Source organism: Nycticebus coucang, chromosome 14 (assembly GCF_027406575.1).
Source record: "Nycticebus coucang isolate mNycCou1 chromosome 14, mNycCou1.pri, whole genome shotgun sequence".
Classification (NCBI taxonomy): Eukaryota; Metazoa; Chordata; class Mammalia; order Primates; family Lorisidae; genus Nycticebus; species Nycticebus coucang.
In genome coordinates this window covers 49,626,380-49,648,853 of record NC_069793.1, presented here as the reverse complement: position 1 = coordinate 49,648,853, position 22,474 = coordinate 49,626,380, and the positions used below count along the sequence as shown (strand labels likewise).

Sequence of the window (22,474 nt, the reverse complement as noted above, 5' to 3'; positions counted from 1 at the left end):
AGTTTGTTAATATAAATTGATTTTTAAGTTTTTTTTGGTTAATTGAAATCTGCTTTAATGCTTATGTTAATTTTATTTAATGTCTGTATTGCCTAAATTTAATATTCAAATTTAATTTGAATTACCTACCTAAAGTAAAGGCAGGTAAGGGCCTAGCAAATGTATCTCTTTTAAATATTTAAAATTTTATTCATGAACAGTTACTGTTTAATTTCCATACTAGTGATAAGACATTTTTTTTTTTTTTTTTTTTTTTTTTTGCAGTTTTTGGCCAGGGCCTGGTTTGAACCTGCCACATCTGGCATATGGGGCCTGCGTCCTATTCCTTTGAGCCACAGGCACTGCCCTGATAAGACATTCTTAAATATACATGTGCTACCTTCCTATATGGTCTTTTTTTGGTATGAAATCCTTTTATTGCTTTGGAGTTGTAGTCATTTAGCAGTATCAATGAGATCTTTTTTTTTTTTTGGCCGGGGCTGGGTTTGAACCCACCACCTCTGGCATATGGGACTGGCGCCCTACTCCTTGAGCCATAGGCACCGCCCAATGAGATCTTTTTTTATGGTCCTGTATCTTTGCAATATTGGCAGTGTACTTGTTCAAATAGAATAACCTAATTTCTGATTGTTACTTTCTTAGTAAACTTGGAGCTGCTGCTTTTAAAAAGCATTATTATACTTCTATTGTGACCTATATTTATTTCTTCTATTTTAAGAGGTCAAGTATTAACTGGGATGAAGAAATAGGAAGTAGAGAGTAGAAACCAAGGAAAAAAGGAAGGTCTCAGTAAGTAAGAGATAGAAAATGGTAAGGAGATTTCTGTTGCTAGACTTCACTTTCCCCACATCCCCCATTTTGAGGGAATAATCAGATATGAGTTTGGTTGAAAGATGAATTGGTAGACTTACACATTTCTATTTTCTTTGTAAAAGGCTTGTCTCCCTTAAGACCAAATAGTTCCTTTGCTTCGCTTGAATGTTTACCTACGTGCAGATTTTTGAGTTGAGTGAGTTTAGGCACAGAGGTAAGAAAAGACAAGGAAAATCAACACTCTGGTCCTGGTTTTCTTTATCTGTAATATGAGAAGATTGGAATTGTTGACTTCTGAATTACCTTCAGCTCAAATATACTCTGAATATGTGTAATAGGGGAGTAACATGATGCAAATGGCTTTGAAGATTGAAGTGGATAGAAATATAAGAGGGGAAAACTGATTTGAGGATGTTAAATGTGATCTAAAAATGTGTAAAATGTGTTGGGGAGAAAAGAATCAGAAATATCTAGATCTAATTAGATTGAAATGGGGAGAGAGGAATTTTAAAAATTAGTCATTTATTCATTCAATAAGTTATTTAATTCGTCTAAGTTTCAGAATAATAATATTGATCTAACAGAATGAATTTGAAGGTTAAATGTAATAATGTAAGTAAAGTTCCCAACAGAGTGCTTAGCATAGTAAACTCACAAGTTTTCATCCTCTTTTGTGGCTGTGGTTTGCTAGACTTGGGAGTGCCTCCCTTCTTTGGGTTAGGTCTTTGTTTAATTGCAGTGAGACAGAAATTTGATGATACTCAAAGAATCTGATTAAAAGGTTGTACTCACTCACCATTTATTCTCTGTCAAATGCATGACCCGAACAACATTTAGATATAACCTACAGTGCTTTCAACCTTTTGTTCAAAAAATGAGAAACTTGAACAAATTCGGTGTTGGGCTCATGACTGGCACTGATAAGTCTAATGATCAAAGGTCAGGTAGGGTGGGCAGACTGCAGAGAGGTATCAGTCTGTGGCTGAGCCCTTGTAAAAAATTTCTAAGCTTTTCCTAGAAGATAATTCTAGCCCTCTTTAGAATACCGCTCTTGGAGCAGAGATTACAGATTAATGATAAAATATAATCTCTGTCCATGGTGAAATAGCATTAGTATTCTCCATTATATTGTTTGGGAAATCAAAAGTCAGTGTTTGTCTAAACCACTGTTTTTCAACCTGTTTTTTAAATCTCACAGCACACTTGAACCTATAGTTAAACTTCTGTGGCACACTTACATTGTGTTGATCAGAAAAAGAGTAAAAGTAAATAATATACTTACTGTGCTTTGAACTTCTTCCAAAAATAATCTTTAATAATTTTCACAGCACACATAGGTATTCTCATCTAAAGACTAACTAGTTCCACTTGAATGTCATTGTATTTTGTGGATCTTTTAGTTGTGTTAGCTGGTTAGAGTTGGGAGAAAAAAAGAACACAGCCTTCTCTGTGCTGTAACTCAGTGGAGGATAGTATAGTACACGGTTTGAGAGCCTGGGCTCTGGCATCAAATACATGAGTCATAGTATGCGTAGATGGAGGAGGGTATCTCTAGATTTGTTCATAAAACTACCAATTTAGGTTGATCTCAGAACTCTTTAAAAGGAAATTGACTTTGATCTCCTTTTAAAGTTTTCTTTCCAGACTTGGAGGCAAATTTATAGAATATTCCTGTTGTTGAAGTGGAGAGCATTTTTTTTTCCCTTTTGGTTTTGTTCATAAACCATACTTGAAATTTTAGAATATTTCTTAGGATATTGTTCATGCAATCCTGGATTATTTAAATGTTTTAGTAAGGTCTTTTTAATATAACATAGTAAATATTTTAAATAAAAGCTGTTAGAAATCTAATGTCTTACTCATTAAAAATTACGCTGGACTCCAGTGAGACTAGCCTATATCACAAAATCCCAAGACCAGAGATGTTGGTGCGGATGTGGAGAAAAGGGAACACTTCTACACTGCTGGTGGGAATGCAAATTAATACATTCCTTTTGGAAAGATGTTTGGAGAACACTTAGAGATCTAAAAATAGATCTGCCATTCAATCCTGTAATCCCTCTACTGGGCATATACCCAGAAGACCAAAAATCACATCATAACAAAGATATATGTACCAGAATGTTTATTGCAGCCCAATTCATAATTGCTAAGTCATGGAAGAAGCCCAAGTGCCCATCGATCCACGAATGGATTAATAAATTGTGGTATATGTACACCATGGAATATTATGCAGCCTTAAAGAAAGATGGAGACTTTACCTCTTTCATGTTTACATGGATGGAGCTGGAACATATTCTTCTTAGTAAAGTATCTCAAGAATGGAAGAAAAAGTACCCCATGTACTCAGCCCTACTATGAAAGTAATTTAGGGTTTTCACATGAAAGCTATAACCCAGTTACAACCTAAGAATAGGGGGAAGGGGGAAAGGGAGGGGAGGGAGGAGAGAGGTGGGTAGAGGGAAGGGGATTGGTGGGATTACACCAGCGGTGCATCTTACAAGGGTATATGTGAAACTTGGTAAACGGTCTGTGAAGCTAGTGAATGATGCCCCATGAATATATCAATGTACACAGTTATGATTTAATAAAAAAAAATTACGCTGGAAATTTTATTTCCCTTAAATCAGATTTACTAAAGGTTAAAATGAAAGTGGATTTCATATTCTTTAAAGGTTTATTTGCTTATTTTTGACATACTTTCTCCCAAACATATATACAATATGTATGTGTGTATATATATATATATGTATATATACAACACATACAATACATGTGTATATCTTAGTATAATGTAATATCCTAGTGTAATATATATAATACACACACATATATATATCTTAGTGTAATGTAGAGTCAGGGTGGAGATAAAAGTTGTTTATTCATAGGTTAGAGAAGCTAGTTGAGGCAAAGAAATACATATCCAGAAAGACATAGGAAATCTAGAGAGACTGGTAGAGAAGAACTTGAAAACACCTAGAGAGAGAATAAAAGATAAGAATACTGGTAAAATAGAGATTTATTTAGTATTATACCTAGAAAATAGTTCTCTGTGTTTAAATTCTCTTAGCACATGAATTAGATCATGGTATATAGGCTAATTTATAAATTTATATTTGTTCTGAAAATGTTAAGGTCAAAAATAGTCAATAGGTATTTTATTCAATTTCAGGACATTGAAAAATAAATAAAATAGAATAAATAAAATAGTTTCCTAAGAGCTAATGTACAAAAATTCAAAATGCTTGTTACTTCATCAGTAGACAATAGACGTTTAAGTAATCGGTACTTATACGGATTAAAGCTTTATGTATTTTTTTCAGACAAAGGAAGAAGGAAATGAGTCTTTATGGCCTGGTATGTTCAAAGAACAGTGTACAATCCAGTATAACTAGAGGGGAGTGGAGGAGCGTTGTAGGCCATGGTGAAAACCTTAGGCTTTTGCTCAGGTTGAGATGGGAAGTCATTGGAGATTGTTGAGCGGGGAAGTGACATGATGTGACTTAAGCTTGAGGGGGATCACTTTGCTTTATTGAGAATATGAACTCTCAGGGAAAGAAGTTATTTGCTTTATAAAGTAAAGATCTAGCAAATAAAATACTTAGATAATTATTTTAAAAAGAGAATATACAAGAGAAGCAGCAAGGATTTTTCAGGAGGCTATGGTAATATCCAGGTAAGAGATCATGGTAGCATAGGGTAGAGTGGGAGCAATGTAGATATGAGAATTATTCATATTATATACATGTTTTGAAAGTAGAGATAAGATTTACCAATGTGGGGTGTGAGAGAGAGGGAAGTTACATTTTTGGTGCAGTAACAATGAGATTACTATTAACTAAGATGAGAGAAGTAAGGTAGAATGCTTTGGGGGGAAGGCTTAGTTCAGTTTTGCACATGTTGAGTTTGAAATGCCTTTTAGACAGCCAGCTGGTAATGTTAGGTAAGTAATTGGATATACAATTCTTTATACTGGGGAGAAGATATGTGTAGTTGTGAGTCATTAGTTTATTGAAGATACTGATGTACAGCCAGAAGGCTAGGTGAGATAAAAAAAGAGAAGAGGTCCAAGGCCAGAGCTCTGGGACACAGTAATATTAAAATGTCAAAATATGCTGACCAAAACCCAGAGAGAAGACTGAGAAACAGTGACTGGTGAGTTAGAAAGAAATATGGAGAGTATAATATTCTGGAAGCCAAATGAGAAAAGTGATTTCAGGGAGAAAAGAGTGTTAATTTGTATCAAATGGTGATCAAAAAATATGATATTTTGACCATTGATAAGGTTTTAAAACATTAGATTTGAAGAGAAAGGGCCAAAAACCTAATTAGAGTCAGTTTAAGAGAGAACAAGAGAAGAGTTGGAAATAACTGAAAATGGCAACTCTTCTGGGGATTTTTTCCGTAAAGATAAGCAGAGAAAAGGAATGGTGGCTGGGTGGGAGTATGATCATATATATGTATCAGATGTGAGAAATTGCAGAATATTTGTAATCTAATTGGAATGATTTAGTCGAGAGAGAAAAAATGATGAAGGAGAGAAAGATTTGCTAGTGAAATATCCTCAAGTAGAGAAGAAGTAATTGGATCTGCTGTAGACTGGGGCTCAGACAGTTCACCGGTAGTAATGAAATGAAGCACAGGGCATATTTTACAGATATTGGAGGGTAATTTGATGAATTTATAAGTAAATGCAAAGTCCAGGTAGATTCTTTTCATTTTTGGAAAGAAAAGTCTTATGGATTGAATGCATTAATTATTACCCTTTTGACATAGTAGAAGGGAATGAAATTGGAGGGATATAAACCTGAGTTCACATTTTAGCTCTGCCATTTACTAGCTGATATATAGCAGAATGTAGTTACAACATCCACGTATTATTTAGGAGCCCTGTAAGAAATAAAAACATTTTCATGATGAACTGTCTACTTTGAGAGAATGATTAGGTTTAATGGAAGGGCAAAAGACTCTAAGACAAGAGACTAGAGACTTGAAACTATGGAAAGCTGTTACCCCACCTGAGGCTGAAGGAACGAGGCTGGAAATGGTATTTCCAGAGTTAGTGATCATAGAAACTTTAAAGGAAGGACCACCTGGTAAGAGCTGTAGTCAGGAAGGAACACAGCCTTTGCCAGAGACAATGCTACATAGGCAGGAAGGCAGCAGAGAAGGAACAACCTTTTTTTTTTTTTGAGACAGTGTTCTACCCTATGCCCTGAGCAGAGTGCAATGGTATCATCATAGCTCATTGCAACCTCAGACTTGGGTTGTGGGCATCTCGCTGCCTCAGCCTCCAGAAGCCGTTGGGATTACAGGCACTCGCTGTGGTGCCTGGCTGGGTTTTTCATTTGTTTTTTAGGAGTAGGGGGTCTCACTCTCGCTCTGGTAAGTCTTGAACTCCTGAGCTTAAGCAATTCTCCCTCCTCAGGCTCCCACAGTGCTGGGATTATAGGTGTGAGACACCACCCCCAGCAGAGAAGGAACAACCTTGATCTATCTCTACCCACAAACTCTAGTTTTCTGCTGTTGGCTCCCTAAGCAGAATCAGCTGCAAGGCAGCTCAAGTGTTGCAAAATATGGGGTTAACCCTCCCCAAGATCTGGAGGAGGGCAAAGAATGCATCTGGGAGGCAAATGCAGAGTAAAAGATTTCTCCCTGTATAAAATGGGGCTCCTTGCAAAGTTGCCATGGTTTTACACGTGTTGCCAAACATTTGGCACATTACTAGCACATAGCAGTGTTTAGTAAATGGTAAGTGTTAATAATGGTTAACACTTGATAATGGTATGGTTAATAATCCTTCATGTTCTAGATTAGGCAGATCTAGATTTAAATTCTGTCTCTGCCACTTCCTAGTCATGTGACTTTGTGACGTCTCTGTTTTGTTATCTCTAAAGGGGAGAAGTAAGGCTTACCACAGAAAATTCTAGTTAAGATTAAAGGAGACAATATATATTAAGTGCCTAATGTAGAACTGGTACATAGCATGTGGTCTAAGTCAACATAACTATCACCATATTATTGGACTGCAAAGCATAATAAATGAGATTCGTTTCCTAGTAATAAATACTTGTCCCGCCTCCCCATGTGACTTTTTATCCTGCTTCCCAGTTTTTCTGAATGGGAAGTCGAGAGAGACTTCCTTGTCACATAGAGGTCAAGGTTACTATCTTTGCACTTAAAACTATTAGAAAGTACAGCTTTAGTTAATTAAACTTTTTGTCTAGTTATTTTATGTTTTTTTATTATCTATTTTTATTTATGTTCAGTACGCACAAAGAGTTAAGTGGTCACATTTACTGTGCCTAAGTTGGAAGGTAGAGAAAAAGTTGGAAATACTGAAATTCAATCAATTTCATTAGATGCTCAAGTAAAATGTCATCAGGAAATTCAAGAAATAGAATACAGGATGTTGTAACAGTCAGTTCTGAGTTCTAAAGTAATACGTATTCTTTTACATTTCACATAAATATAACCATTCTGCAAGTTTGATTTGAGAGCACATGTGTTTTTTTATTTTTTGGCTACATGGAGAACAATGAAATAAAACCTCATTGACGTAATTGAACCTGATAACATCTCCTGGTTGTACTGCTGATGTTTCACTGTGGTTTTGGTGGTTTCGTAGAGCTTTGTAAAGTATGTTAGATTTATAAACACATTCAAACAAATTTTTATCAGGATTCAACTTTTTAACCACAAAGAAAAGATGAATTTAAATAAAGGCACAGTCTTAGGTGCACTTTATCTAATCAACTAAAACAGTTTAATAGCATGTACCTTCATATATTAGAGAAAATACTGTTCTTAAATTACTTTTAAATAAATAGCTATCGTGTGTGAAAAGATAAAATATTTTATGATACTATACTATATTTGAACCTACAGGGAAATGGATAAATATCATAATAGAAACTCTTAAACTTTCATGCTTTCATTAAATGATGTCTCATGGTTTGATAGTCATATTTTGAAAACATATCAAAGTCACTATAACTTCTTTTTCTACTGTAATTCAAAATTTTGTTTCATTTGTTTATTCTTATGTTTACATTTTGACAGGATCTACTTTGGTATGGGGATTGAAATTTAGATGTCTAAAATTTTGCCGACTTTGCTGGAAATGATGTATATACAGAGCATTCACTATTTACTTGGAAGATTTCAAAAGACATACGCATTTTATTATACAGGAGGAATGAATGCTTGGGCCAATATTTCTTAAAACTTTTAATATGCATGTGTCACCCACTGTAAATTCAGTATGCATGGTAGCCACCCACAAATTTTAGGTAAATGTATAAAAACAATTCATCATAATTTTTAAAAACTAAAAAATTACAATATTTTTATATAAGTATAAATTTTTTACATTAAAGGTATGTTTATTCAGTTCAATAATGAGTAAGTTGTATGTTGTATATTTATTCTATATCCATAATATACTTTTCTCTTCTGTATTTCTCTTAAATTGGAAAAATATAACAAAATTACAATTATGAGGAAAGAGCAAATATTTGTTGGTTGTTTGTTCTGAATACTCAGATTACTCATGTACTCTGGAATTAAGAGATTGCTCACTGAAGACTACTTTAAGGGCTTTAAATTGTTGGACATTATCATACTTAACAGAGAAATAGAAGTTCTTTTCATTTTATATTTAAAAATGTCTTATATTTGCTCTTTATATTTTGCTTTTCAATAATCTTATATTTGCTTCACTTTTCCACAGTACACTGAAAAGATGTATACTATGTGGCCAAAAATTGAGTGCATTTACATTTATGCTATTGCTTTAACATTGAATCATGCTCAGCATATGTGTTTTAACCACATCTTTTTTGTGAATAAAGGCAGGATATAGATTTGCAGTTAGTGTTCTCATTGCCTAGCAAAGCTCTTCCTTGCTGTATAGACAACTGATTTCTTTCTTAGAATTGATTTCCACACACGTTTCCTAGTCTCTATCATAATTTACAAACTAACTCCATTAAATTGGAAAAAAATAATCTTTTGTAGTGTGACAAAACATAAAAAGCTGTCTGCTATTCCTTCCTCATGTGCATTGCACATATACCAAGAGCTGATTTGGACTTTGCAAATTAATGCTGTTATGCAGTAAAGTAAAATATCTGTTGTGTACAAATGTAACAGTAATTACTCTTTATATTGTATGCCTTTTCTATTCTGTGATGTCCCAAGGTGTCATATAGTAAATACATTTTCGAAATTATTTGATCTGTTCTCTCTTTCAGCATAATGTTTATCGCCTGTATAGCTAGTTTTGTAAATCTCTCTGCAATAATTTATTTTTTTAAAAATGCTTTTATTATGAGGAGCACAGAGTCTACATGGTGTCTCTATAGATTTTGTTTCTTCTTTTGGAGAAACAAAAATCTTTAGTTTCATGTATGAAAGCAGTCTTTGCTCTTCTAAAAAAATCCTGTTCTTTTACTAAAGAGGTTTTTATGTTTTGTTTGAAAAGTTTCTATGGATACCTGTCATTATTTACCAAAGTTTCAAATTAGTCAATATGCAGAAGAATATAAGGTAAATTAATTGTCATTTCAAAAAAAATCCAGATTTTAGATAGTTGCTGTTGTGTGACTTTTTTAATGCTGTTTTGTGGTATCATCATCTCACAGATTTATATTCTGCTTGTGTTAGAGTCCTGTACTTGATTTAGTCTTAACATTTATGACGAGTTATTTATGTTGCTGTTTGTTTATCAGTACCTTAGGGTTTAGAAAGGCAATTCTGGGCCATTTATTCATTTTTTTTAAATTGGGAAATATAATGCTGTACAATAAAAATGCAAGTTTAAACAATAAAAATAAAAATTTAAAAAATATAAATAATATTCAAGTGACATGAAAATACTTTACCTAAGATGATTTGTACTGTTATAGAATAATGCAGGTCTTAGGACACCTACCCACCTTTTAAGAATATAATGGTTACTAAGATGATAATGATGAGATTTCTGTGGAAATCAGATTTAATCTCAAATTTCACAATTATAAAAATATGTAAACTAAATTATATATTTAAATATTTCAGGCCACTGAAGAATAACTAGGGATTTGCCGATCATAATTTGGTAAATAATGGTTAATACACTGTTTCCTAGTTTAAATTTTTATCTAATATTATAAATGTGTGTATATATGTGTATATATATAATTGTGGTCCACCAATTACCCTCCTACAGAGAAAAGTGTTTTGAAAAATTGTACTATGAAGACCAGAATGAAATGAAACAATAGTTAGAAAAGAATGGTAGGGATAATACATTTTTATTTTTATTTTTATCGTGGTAGCTTCAATACACAGTGGGGGAACTAATGACAGAATAAAGTGAGAGATACCAAAATGATCAAATCCTTAAGGAAAATATTGATAAATTAAAAGACAAACAAACTTTTCTCTGGTCATCCACTATCTCTACTTCTTTACCTTCCTAAATTTATCTTAAATAAAGCTGAATAAATATTTATAAAATCTGCATAAAGTATAGCGACTAAAGAAACAAACACCATTTACTGGCCTTTACTATTAACTTTGAACATTTCTATTAATTGTGAACATTACCATTAATGTTGAAATTCTCTGTGTGCCATTCCTAGAACCACTTCTCTTCTTGTCTCCTTTAGAGATAATCATCCTGAATTTCTCTATAGTTTTCTATATACGTATGTTGCTAAAAAGTACATTGTTGCCACCCAACTGGGTTTTATTGCCCACTGCACAGACAAGAGCCAATATAGTGAGACAGTCAGGATTACAAAGGAGAGAGGGTTTAATTCCACTGACTGGAGAGACAGGAGGAATTTCTCAAGTACACCTCCCCAAGAATAGGGAGACAAGGTTTTTAAGGATATTTGGTGGGCAAAAGATTGGGCAACTGAATTTTCTAATTGACTAAGTTTGGGGGAAAATTATTTAGGGGTGTAGAAATAGCCTTATGTTGCTTCACTTCCTGGGCTGGGGTCACAATTCTAGTTGAGTTGTTTCTTGGTATGGGCCGCTGGTATGGATGGTTCAGCAAATCCACTGGAATGTGGGGCCTGGAATATCTTTCAGAAACTACCTTTAGGTTGCAAAAGGTGATGTTATCTATGGAGAAAGATAAGAATCTTTAGGACCACCAGCCGTTATACTCCAGAGTTGCAATTACAGAGAGGCAAACAAGGAGACAGTGGCTAATTATTTTTTTATTTTTTATTTTTCATTGGATATTAGATTTATTTCTTTGCATTTATCAAAGTTATATTTCTTTTTTATGATTTATTTTATTTTTTAAGTCTTTTGTACATAGATCATAAATACATTTATGCCCATTTCAGTGTGTTAATTATTTGTACAAATTGGAGTGCTTATGTCATACTAATCAGCATAGCTTTCATCTCATTTACCCAATTATAGGATTAGGACATTTGTGTTCTACACATGATAGAACCAACTTATACTTGCAATGTGCTCCATAGTTGTGGTCCCCATACTATCCCCTCTATCCCTCCCACCCCCTCTCCAGCCCTCGCCCTCCCCTTCCCTCCTTCATCATAGCCTAAAGTTGTGTTTCATTTTTCATATGCAAGTATGAGTTATTATAAATTGGTTTCACAGTAGTACTGAGTACATTGGATACTTTTTTTCTCCATTTCTGAGATATTTTGCTAAGAAGAATATTTTCCAGCTCCATCCATGTAAACATAAAGGAGGTAAAGTCTCCATTTTCTTTTACTGCTTCATAATATTCCATGGTATACATATACCACAATTTATTAATCCATTCATGTGTCGATGGGCACTTGGGCTTCTTCCATGACTTGGCAATTATGAATTGAGCTGCAATAAACAATCTGATGCAAATATCTTTATTGCCAAATGATTTTTGGTCCTTTGGGTATACACCTAGTAGAGGAATTGTAGGATCAAATGGGAGGTCTACATTTAGATCCCTGAGAGTTCTTCAAACTTCCTTCCAAAAGGAACATACTAGCTTGCATTCCCACCAGCAGTGCAGAAATATTCCCTTTTCTCCACATCCACGCCAATATCTGTTGTTTTGGGATTTAGTGATGTGGGCTACTCTTACTAGAGTTAGATGGTATCTCAGAGTAGTTTTGGTTTGCATTTCTCTGATGATTAAAGATGATGAGCATTTTTTCATGTGTTTGTAGGCCATGCACCTGTCTTCTTCAGAGAAGCTTCTGTTCATGTCTCTTGCCCACAATGAAATGGGATCACTTGTTTTTTGCTTAGTAATAAGTTTGAGTTCTCTGTGGATTCTGGTTATTAGACCTTTGTCGGTAGTATAACTTGCAAAAATCCTCTCCCATTCTGAGGGCTGTCTGTTTGCTTTACTTAGTGTGTTTTTGGCAGTGCAGAAGCTTTTTAATTTGATCAGATCCCAGTAATGTATTTTTGATGTTGCTTCAATTGCCCGGGGTGTCTTCCTCATGAAGTATTCTCCCAGGCCAATTTTCTCAAGTGTTTCCCTCCACTCTCTCTAAGAATATTTATAGTTTCATGTCTTAAGTTTAAGTCCATTAACCAGTGAGAGTCAATTTTTGTTAGAGGAGAAAGGTGTGGGTCCAGTTTCAGTCTTTTACAAGTTGCCAGCCAATTTATCCAGCACCATTTATTGAATACGGAATCTTTCTCCCAATTTATATTTTAAATAGGCTTATTGAAAATCAAATGACAATAAGTATCTGGGTTCACCTCTTGGTGTTCAATTCTGTTCCATACATCTACCTTTCTATTTTTATGCCAGTACCATGCTGTTTTGATCACTATCGATTTATAATAAAGTCTGAAGTCTGAAAGCATGATTCCTCCCTATTTGTTTTTATTTCTGAGTAATGTCTTGGATATTCGAGGTTTTTTTTGTTTCCATATAAAACGAAGTACTAATTTTTCCAGGTCTTTAAAATATGAGAGAGGTGCTTTAATAGGGATCGTGTTAAATCTGAAAATTGCTTTAGGTGGTATAGACATTTTAACAATGTTGATTCTTCCCAGCCATGAGCATGGTATATTTTTCCACTTGTTAACATCTTCAGCTATTTCTTTTCTCAGAGTTTCATAGTTCTCTTTATAGAGATCTTTCACGTCCTTAGTTAGATACACTTCCAGATATTTCATCTTCTTTGGCACTATTGTAAATGGAATAGAATCTTTGATTGTTTTTCCCCTTGACTATTGTTGGTGTATATAAAGGCAACAGATTTATGAGTATTAATTTTGTATCCTGAGATGTTACTATATTCCTTGATCACTTCTAGGAGTTTTGTAGTTGATTCCCTGGGGTTTTCCAGATATATAATTGTATCATCTGTGAAGAGTGACAATTTGATCTCCTCTGGTCCTATTTGGATCCCCTTGATTGCCTTCTCTTGCCTGATTGCAGTGGCTAAGACTTCCATTACAATGTTAAAAAGCAGTGGAGACAGTGGGCATCCTTGCCTCGTTTCTGATCTGAGTGGAAATGATTTCAATTTTACTCCATTCACTATGATATTGGCTGTGGGTTTTCTGTAGATGGCCTCTATCAGTTTAAGAAATGTTCCTTCTATACCTATTTTCTTAAGCGTTCTGATCAAGAAAGGATGCTGGATATTGTCAAAAGCTTTTTCTGCATCAATTGAGAGAATCATATGGTCTTTGTTTTTTAATTTGTTTATGTGATGTATTATATTTATGGATTTACGTATATTGAACCATCCTTGGGACCCTGGGATGAAACCCACCTGGTCGTGGTGTATAATTTGTTTGATGTGTTGTTGGATTCTGTTTGCTAGGATCTTCTTAAATATTTTTGCATCAATATTCATTAGAGATATTGGTCTATAATTTTCTTTTCTTGTTGGGTCTTTTCCTGGTTTGGGTATCAGGGTGATATTTGCTTCATAGAATGAGTTGGGAAGTATTCCTTCTTCTTCTATGTTTTGGAAAAGATTAAGTAATATAGGTACTAGTTCCTCTTTAAAGGTTTGGTAGATTTCTGATGTGAAGCCATCTGGTCCCGGGCTTTTCTTTTGGGGGAGAATTTTTATAGTTGATGCTATTTCAGAGCTTGTTATAGGTTTGTTCAACATTTCCACTTCTTTCTGCTATGTCTGGGAAAGTGACATGTTTCCAAGTATTGATCTATTTCCTTCAGATTTTCATACTTCTGAGAGTAGAGTTTTATGTAGTATTCATTAAAGATTTGCTGAATTTCTCAGGAGTCTGTTGTTATTTGGCCATTATCATTTCTGATTGATGAAATTAGGGATTTTACTCTTCTACTTCTGGTTAGGTTAACTAACAGTTTATCTATTTTATTGACCTTTTCAAAAAAACCAACTCTTTGGTTGATCTGTTGTATGATTCTTTTGTTTTCAATTTCATTAAGTTCTTTTCTAATTTTAGTTATTTCTTTTCTTCTGCTGGGTTTAGGGTTGGAAAGTTCTTCCTTTTCCAGTTGCTTGAGGTGACCCATTAAGTTATTGACTTCTTCTCTTTCCATTCTCTTGAGGAAAGCTTGTAATGCTATAAATTTTTCTCTTAGGACTGCCTTTGCTGTATCCCAGAGGTTCTGATAGTTCGTTTCTTCATTATTGTTTTGTTCCAAAAATTTGGTAATTTCCTTCTTTATCTTGTCTTTGACCCAGCTATCATTCAGCATGAGGTTATTTAGTTTCCATGTTTTTGCATGCGTGTGGAGATTCCTATTGTTACTGAGTTCAACTTTTATTCCATGGTGGTCCTAGAAAATACAAGGAATGTGTATTTCTATTCTTTTAAATTTGGAGGATGATCCATGGGCTGATGAGAAGAATGTGTATTTGGTTTTGTTAGGACGAAATGTTCTATAGATGTCTATTAGATGCAAATGTTGAATGGTTAAGTTTAATTACAAAATTTCTTTGCTTAGCTTCTTTTTTGAGGATCTATCCAACACTGCCAGAGGAGTGTTAAAGTCTCCAACAGTTATGGTGCTGGGGGAAATCAAATTGCTCATGTCAGTTAGAGTTTCTCTTATAAATTGAGGTGCATTCTGGTTGGGTGCATAGATGTTGATAATTGAAATCTCATCATGTTGAGTGTTGCCCTTAACAAATAAGAAGCGACCGTCACTGTCTTTTCTTACTTTGATTGGTTTAAAGCCTATTGTATTTGCAAATAAAATTGCAACACCTGCTTTTTTCTGATTTCCATTTGCCTGAATTATAGATGACCATCCCTTCACTCTGAGTCTATGTTTATCTTTTAAGGTAAGGTGAGATTCTTGAATGCCCTAGATATCTGGCCTGAGTTTCTGTATCCAGTCAGCCACACTGGGTCTCTTTAGAGGGCAATTTAAGCCATTCACATTAATTGAGAGGAATAATAAACCCGATAGAGTTTTGGGTATCGAGTTTTTCAAAAGTCCAGTGGACATTTTTAATCCTTTTGCCACTATGGAAGTTAGAATTTGATCAAAAGTTTCTGAGTGATTTTACTTTGGTGGTGGAAGATTGTGTTGTTCATTATGGAGGATAGGTCTGAGAATTTCCTGAAGAGCTGGTTTAGTTATGGCAAATTTCTTCAACATGTGAATGTCATTAAAGTATTTAGTTTCTCCATAGATGAAACTCTGTTTAGCTGGATACAGGATCCTGGGTTGAAAGTTATTTTGTTCAAGGGGATTAAAGGTCAATGACCACCCTCTTCTACCTTGAAAGGTTTCAGTGGAGAGATCCGCAGTCATTCTAATGCTCTTCCCCTTATATGTAATGGTTTTCTTCTTACAGCTTTCAGAATTTTCTCCTTCATATTAACTTTAGCAAAATTAATTATAATATGTCTATGAGAATTTTTGTTTGGGTTGCGTCGTGCCAGTGTTCTGAAACTGTTTGTTATCTAAATTTCAGAATCTCTGGGCGTGTATGGAAAATTCTCTTTAATTAGTTCATGAAGCAAAGCATCTGTATTCTTTGCAGCAACCTCATCACTTTCAGGTATTCCTATAAGGTGAATATTATACCTCTTTGAATTATCCCAGAGCTCTCTGAGAGAATGATCCATTTTTGTTCTCCACTTTTTTTCCTCTTTGAGTGTTTGGGAGCGTTCAAAAGCTTTGTCTTCAATATCGGAGATTCTTTCTTCTGCCTGCTCCATTCTGTTACTGAGGGATTCTACTGTATTTTTTAGATCTTTGAGGGCTGCAAATTCTTGCTTTAATGTGTCAAAATCTTTGGTCATTTTGTCTTTAAATTTGTTAAATTCTTGAGACATCTTTTGAATTTCTGCTTTAAATTCTAATTTCATCATTTCCTCCATTTTGTTGATCCTATTTGCTATCCAAATTCTGAACTCAATTCTGTCATATCAGCCATTTGTTTGGGAATAGGATCTTGTGCTATATCTGTTTTTATCATTTCTTGGGGAAGTTGATCTACTCTGATTGTTCATGTTGCCAGAGTTTTTCTGCTGATTCTGCCTCATGATTGTTTTTCACTGTTGGCTAGGTGGTCTGGTAAGGTGAGATTGGATTGGGGTTTCCTGGGGTTGTGGTTAACCAGCCTTTTGTTAAGGATCTGGGACTAATGACTGCAGCTTTTTTCCCTTTAGCTTTGCAGAGGACCTGTACAGTATTACAGTCTGAGGCTGCGGAAACCCGCTTGGTGTGGTGGGGTTAGGTGGCTCAGTCTTGTATTCAACTGGTTCTTGTCCATTCCCAGTGGATCAGTTACTCTGGTGAAGTCTTAACTGAAACTGAGCTGTTAGGAGCCCAGGACACTCCCTTTCCCCAGCAGGCAGGCCTCTCTGGGCAGGCAGGGGCCACAGGAGGCAGAACAAGAACAACAACAAAAAAATGTTCAGGACAGTCAATGGAAATACTTAAGCTCCAGCAGGGTAGTGCTTCTTCTTCCTCAATGGCATCAAGAATGGACTTGTCACAGAAGAAAAGTAGAAAAGAATAGTGGGCAGCTTCCTGAGAACCCAGCCTGTCCTGACATGCTGTTGACACTTAGCATGAGTTGTTCCTCTGTGTCAGCCAGTGCAGAAAAGAGTCTTGATTATGGAGGCTGAGAAGTACTCTAAGAGGCCCTTTGCAAACTGGGGACTCAAGGAAGCAGGTGACGGACCTATAAGCACTTTGTGCTTCCGCAGCAGGTCACCGAGCAACTGTTTTTTCAGGTCAGGACTCAGATTATGAGTTAGCTGGGTCCTCTGCTCAAGGTCTCACCAGACTGAAATTAAGGTGTTGGCTGGGGATTGGGTCTCATTTTTTGTTCAGGATGTTCTTCCCAAGATCATTCAGGTTGTTGGTAGAATTTGGTTCCTGCAGTTGTGAGACATCAGCTCCTTGACAGTGGCTGATTATTATCATTATTTTTATCTACATGGGAGCCTTCCCAGAGTTTTAGGCCCATATCCCAGTTCTTTCCCTGCACCCCTTTATTGATTTATAAAAGGTGGTTTAAATATCTCAATATATATTTCCTTATACATGAGTGAAATTATACTGTGTGCATCCCTCTGTGATTTGTTTTTCTCATTCAATCTTATGTTTCTGGGATTCATCTAAATTGTATGTAGTGATGCTTCATTTTCACTGCTGAATTCCACCGTATGAATATACCAATATTTTCTATTTTATTATTGGTGGATGTTTGGATTATATCTAGTTTTTTGCAACCCAAAACTGCACAGCTATGTTCTTATTTCCTGATATTAACCTGTAGCAAAGGATCAAGATTTCGGGGTTTTTTCCCCAGTCTCTTATGGATTTGTGCCTTTGTAAAACACACTAAAAATGTTTTGCCAATATCAAGTTGCTATAAAAATTTCTAAATCTTTATTCTTAACTTCTGTATTTATCTTGTTAGGGCCACACTTTTGGAATTCCTGAGTCATTCATCTTTTACTTAGGCAGAAAATTGTTTTCTCAAAATCACTAATATTCTAGTTCAAATTACACAGAAGGCAGTCTGCCAGCTCTTTGTGGCTTTCGCTGGATCTGCTTTCAATTCCTAATATGTAGGGGATTTCAGAGTAAGACCTACTGCTTTTTGGTAATGTAATTTTGATACTAGAGAAAGTGGCTGCAAATAATGGTGAGCTACTGCTTAAGAGTTGATTCAAAGCCAACCTACCAAGTACAAGTGAAAGGAAACCACAGTAATGGAATAAAGGACCAGGAGTAGTGACTTTATTGAGGAGGTGATCTGTAATACAAAATGCTATAGTAGAGAGATCTAAAAAGAGTAAGCACAGAGAAAAAGACATTCTTGTATATAGTAAGGTTTTTAAAGACTTCTAAGAGTACAGTTAAAATAGGGTGTACATTCTCATGTTTAGCAACAGCTTCTAAGAGGTATCCTTAGAATTGTCTAAGTGTTAATAGGGTACTTTCTCAGAATGAAAGCTAATACGGGATTGCTCCTATAAGCAAGCAGCAGGACCACGACCACTTTATACAGTGTTTCTCAACTTTATTTTTATTATAACGCCTCCCCTAATCATCCTTCCCCCTTCATGACATTTTAGCATCACAGATACACAGCGTATCTGTTTATATACTGTAGACTTTTGAGGGCAGCAACCATTTAAATTTTATATATATATATATATATTTGTGCCTTCCAGAACTGTTTATCCCTGCTTGGGAATGATAGCACTCTTGTTGAGTCTATATGATATGAATACAAATATAGCTCTTGGTATTAGAATGCAAATATTTAAAAAGGTAACATTTCCTTGATCATGTGGGTCAGTGAATTTGGGGATTGGGGGAAGAAGACCACTCATTGTTAAGGAACCATCCTAAGGCAGGTATACTTGAGTTATTAAAAAATAGTCTTAGACTTAGAGCAGTGAATCAGGGAAGTGAGGTAAAGATGTATAGGCATTTGTCTCTGATAGTGTCCTTATGGAAGAAATACAGATGTATGGATCAAATGATATTATAGTTAGGCAAGTTTGTAGATTGAGCATGCAAATTAGCGAATTGGTGCCTGTCACATCATGTGGCTCTATTTTTACTCCTGTATATTCTAGACATTTATTAGAGAACTTAAGAAAACAGCAGATTTATAGATTTTAGGATGATGGGAAAAATGGTGAATAGGCTGGTTGATACCCTCAGTCTCCAAGAAACTGACAGGCTAAAATAAGGGCAGAAGTAAAGTATTGCAGTTGAGTCTAAAAAGGTAATTGTACAAGAACAGCATGGAGAAACTGGATCATAGAAATATTAAGTAGAAAGAAATTTAGAGATTTTAGATTATGTTAATATTAATGACCATTTTAGGAAGTTATTAATAGCCTAAGCTGCATTAATTAAAATCTAGATTGTATGTGCTGATTAAACCACAACCTGAAATAATTATATCAGGACCACAGTTAGGGCCATATAAAGTACTCCATAAATATGTTTATTATAATAAGTTAATATTTATGACATACTTTACATGTAACTAACTATACCAGAGCCATTCTGTGGGCACTGTACCTGGATTTTCTAAGTGGTTGTAGGATGTCTGGATTTTCTTTGGGAAGGAATAGTTTTCACTGGCAAGAAAGAGATTACCTTCTTCAAAGGTGTTGACAAGGAGATGGTGATAGTGACAAATGACAATTTTTTGAGTGATAAAGTGTGAATGTTATTATCTCAAATAGGGGTCAACACACTATAGCTTACTAAAGAAATCTTGCCAGCGGTCTGTTTTTGTATGACTTTTGAGCTAAGATTGTTTTTGCATTTTAAAGGGTTGTAAAAGAAAAACAAAAAGGAAAGGATTTGCCATAGAGAACTTATATCTCTGTATAGCTTGCAAATCCTAAATTACTCTCTGTCCCTTTCCAGAAAAGGTTTGCTAACCCCTTATAAAATATTGGACTAGTGATGGAATAAATAACACTTTGGGATCTTTTGCAACCAGAAGACTTAAGACTAAGGACAAGAAGTAGTTCAGTATATAGAAATTATATAATTATATTACAAATTACCTATATATTCAATACAAATTAGCTTATGTTCAAGACCAGGGTTCAGAGCTATGTAAAAAATAGTAATCATAATCAATTAAGTAAAAGGTGAAGATCTATTTGTTAACTTAGTAAACTTCAAAAAATCTAAAATTAATGGTGGGTGGCAGTTAAAGTTTGCTGAATTAAAGTTAATTTCATTTTTTTGAGTATAATGACTATTATATGGGATAGGGACGCAGCAAAAACCTGCTGGAAAGAAGGGCAGACAAAAACTAGTCTGACATAAGAAGTTACCATTGATTGCGTATATAGGTGACACTAACTAATTATCAGCATATTTAAAGGGATATGTGTTGTTTTTTTATTATTTCATTCCTTTATCCTTAATCTAACCCCAAGGACAATAAGCTTTTTAATTTTGACAGAAGTGGCTTATTGGTAAGGAAATAGCACTACCCATTGACATTGATTTAAGATGATCTTAAACCTTTGGAGATGATAAGAGAGGGAGAGTGATAATGATTTTTCATGTATTTTTAGTAACTTGATGTGATTTGGGATTTATATTTTCCTTTTTATGGTAATAAATACATGAAGATCAGTATAATTTGTGTTAGTGACTTTATTCTGGTAATTCTTTATTCTTTTGATTTCTCAATTATAGATTGTATTAATTAATGAAATACCCTATTTTTATTCTTACCTTCCCAATTTCTCTTTCAAAATTCAATCTATTTTAGGTAATTGTAATTGAAAATACTACATTTTTGTCTTTTCATATATATTTATTTTTTGTTTGTAACTGAGTGATTTTTTTTTTCCAGATGATTCTTTGGGATTGGGACTTAAAGCAGTGGTATAAACCTCATTATCAGGTAAATATAAGTGATAATCACTAGTAACTAATATCTGTGGTGAAACTTTTGACATTTAAAGTTACATTTACAGCTTTCTGTGCCATAGATTTTTTCTAATGGAACTAAGTTAACCTGAACTTTCGTTGAGGTAGATTAAAAACAAATTTAAATTATAAGGGAAAAGATGAAAAATGAAATTTATATAAATAGTTATTTTTAAAATGTTGCTAATACAATCTGTGCTCAGAATAAACTAATATTTCTATAGTAAGGATGAAAGTTTTTTCCTTTTCTGATGTAGACCACTGACCTATGGGAGGAAAAGGTAGAGTGAAGGCCACACATGAGACAAAGCAAAACAATTGGCAAAATATTATATTTGGGAAGTTAAAGAACCAAACTTTCACTTTTTGGTAAAGTTTTTATTGAATTATAACATACATAAGCAAAAGTATACAACTCAATGAATTTTTTACAAACTAAATGTCCCATGTAACTAGTTCCCATATGAAGAAATTATAGAAATATTAGCAGAATCTCAGAACACTCCTTTATGCTCCATTTCAGTCATTACCTATACCCCAAAGATAACCCCTATCCTGACTTCTAGTAATCAGTTTTGCTTATTTTTTAACATTGTATATACGAATGGAATAATATAATATGTCCTTTTAAAGATTAATTTTCCAACTTATCCGATAAAATGAAAATAGACATATAAGGAGAAAAAAAGAAAAACCATTCAGAAACTTCAAGGAATAACTGTGTTATCTGGGTTAACTTTTTATGTATATTTTTATTGATCTTTTCCCATTATGCATCATATGCTATTTTGAAACTTGATGTTTTGTTACAATAATGGTTACTTGATACCAATTTTTGAAAAATTAATATCCCTTTGCATAGCTGATTTTTATTTTTAAGCTGTGACTAGAACAGCCACAAGAATGCATAAGAATAAACTATTCTCTGGACGTTAGTGAGCAAAAGTAATACAATTACTATGATCAGATGAAATCAAGGAGAAGGCCACATCTTATCTAAAAGGAGATGGTTCCTTGACCTATATGGTGGGTTTTATCATCATTCATATTCACTAAGATCCTCAGTTTCCAATTAAAAGAGTGTCTAAATTACTGGTAAAATCTAAAAATAAACAGCAATAATAGCTAAGAGCATGGACTCAAAGTCAGACAGACCAGTGAAAGATAATTAGGTACATCTGTCCTTTATTCTCTCTCTCCCTTTCCAATAACCTTTTTTAAAAAACTGAAAGATAACTTTTGTATATAAAAGTGCACAACTCATAGATGTACAACTTGATTTTTTTCAAACTGAATACAATCATATGACCATCATTCAGATATGGAATTTAGCACCCCCAATCCCGTCTTACGCTCCTCTTCTAGACATGAACTTCTCTAAAGCATTATCTCAATGCTTATTTTTGACATTACAACTTAGTTTTTCCTGTCTGAATTTGATATAAATTAGATCCATCATATGTATTTTGTTTTTCATCTTTATTTCAAATTTTCATCTGTAAGATTAATTAATATTGCATATAGCAGTAATCTACTTGTTTCATTCTAGTTAGTATTCCATTGAATGAATATGCCACCATTTATTTATTTGCTCTATAGTAGATGGAAATTTGTTTTATTTTCAGTTTTTTTTTGTTATTGCAAATAATGTTGCTAGAACAATCTTGATGCCTTTTGTTGCTTATATGTCTTGGAGTGGATTGCTAGTGTTTGCATGCATATATTCACTTGAAGTAGATAGCACCAGATGATTTTTCAAAGAGCTTTTATTAACTTTTATCCAACCATCAG

At 34.2% G+C, this 22,474-nt stretch overlaps 1 protein-coding gene across 1 annotated transcript in view; it reads left to right on the top strand.

Annotated features, from left to right (window-relative positions):
• PDE3B (phosphodiesterase 3B) overlaps window positions 1-22,474 on the top strand; it is a 182,019-nt gene that overhangs the window by 89,783 nt on the left and 69,762 nt on the right. Inside the window, exon 2 of the mRNA XM_053560444.1 lies at window positions 20,607-20,657. Coding sequence (XP_053416419.1) covers window positions 20,607-20,657 — 51 coding nt within the window. The remainder of the gene's footprint in view (window positions 1-20,606; window positions 20,658-22,474) is intronic.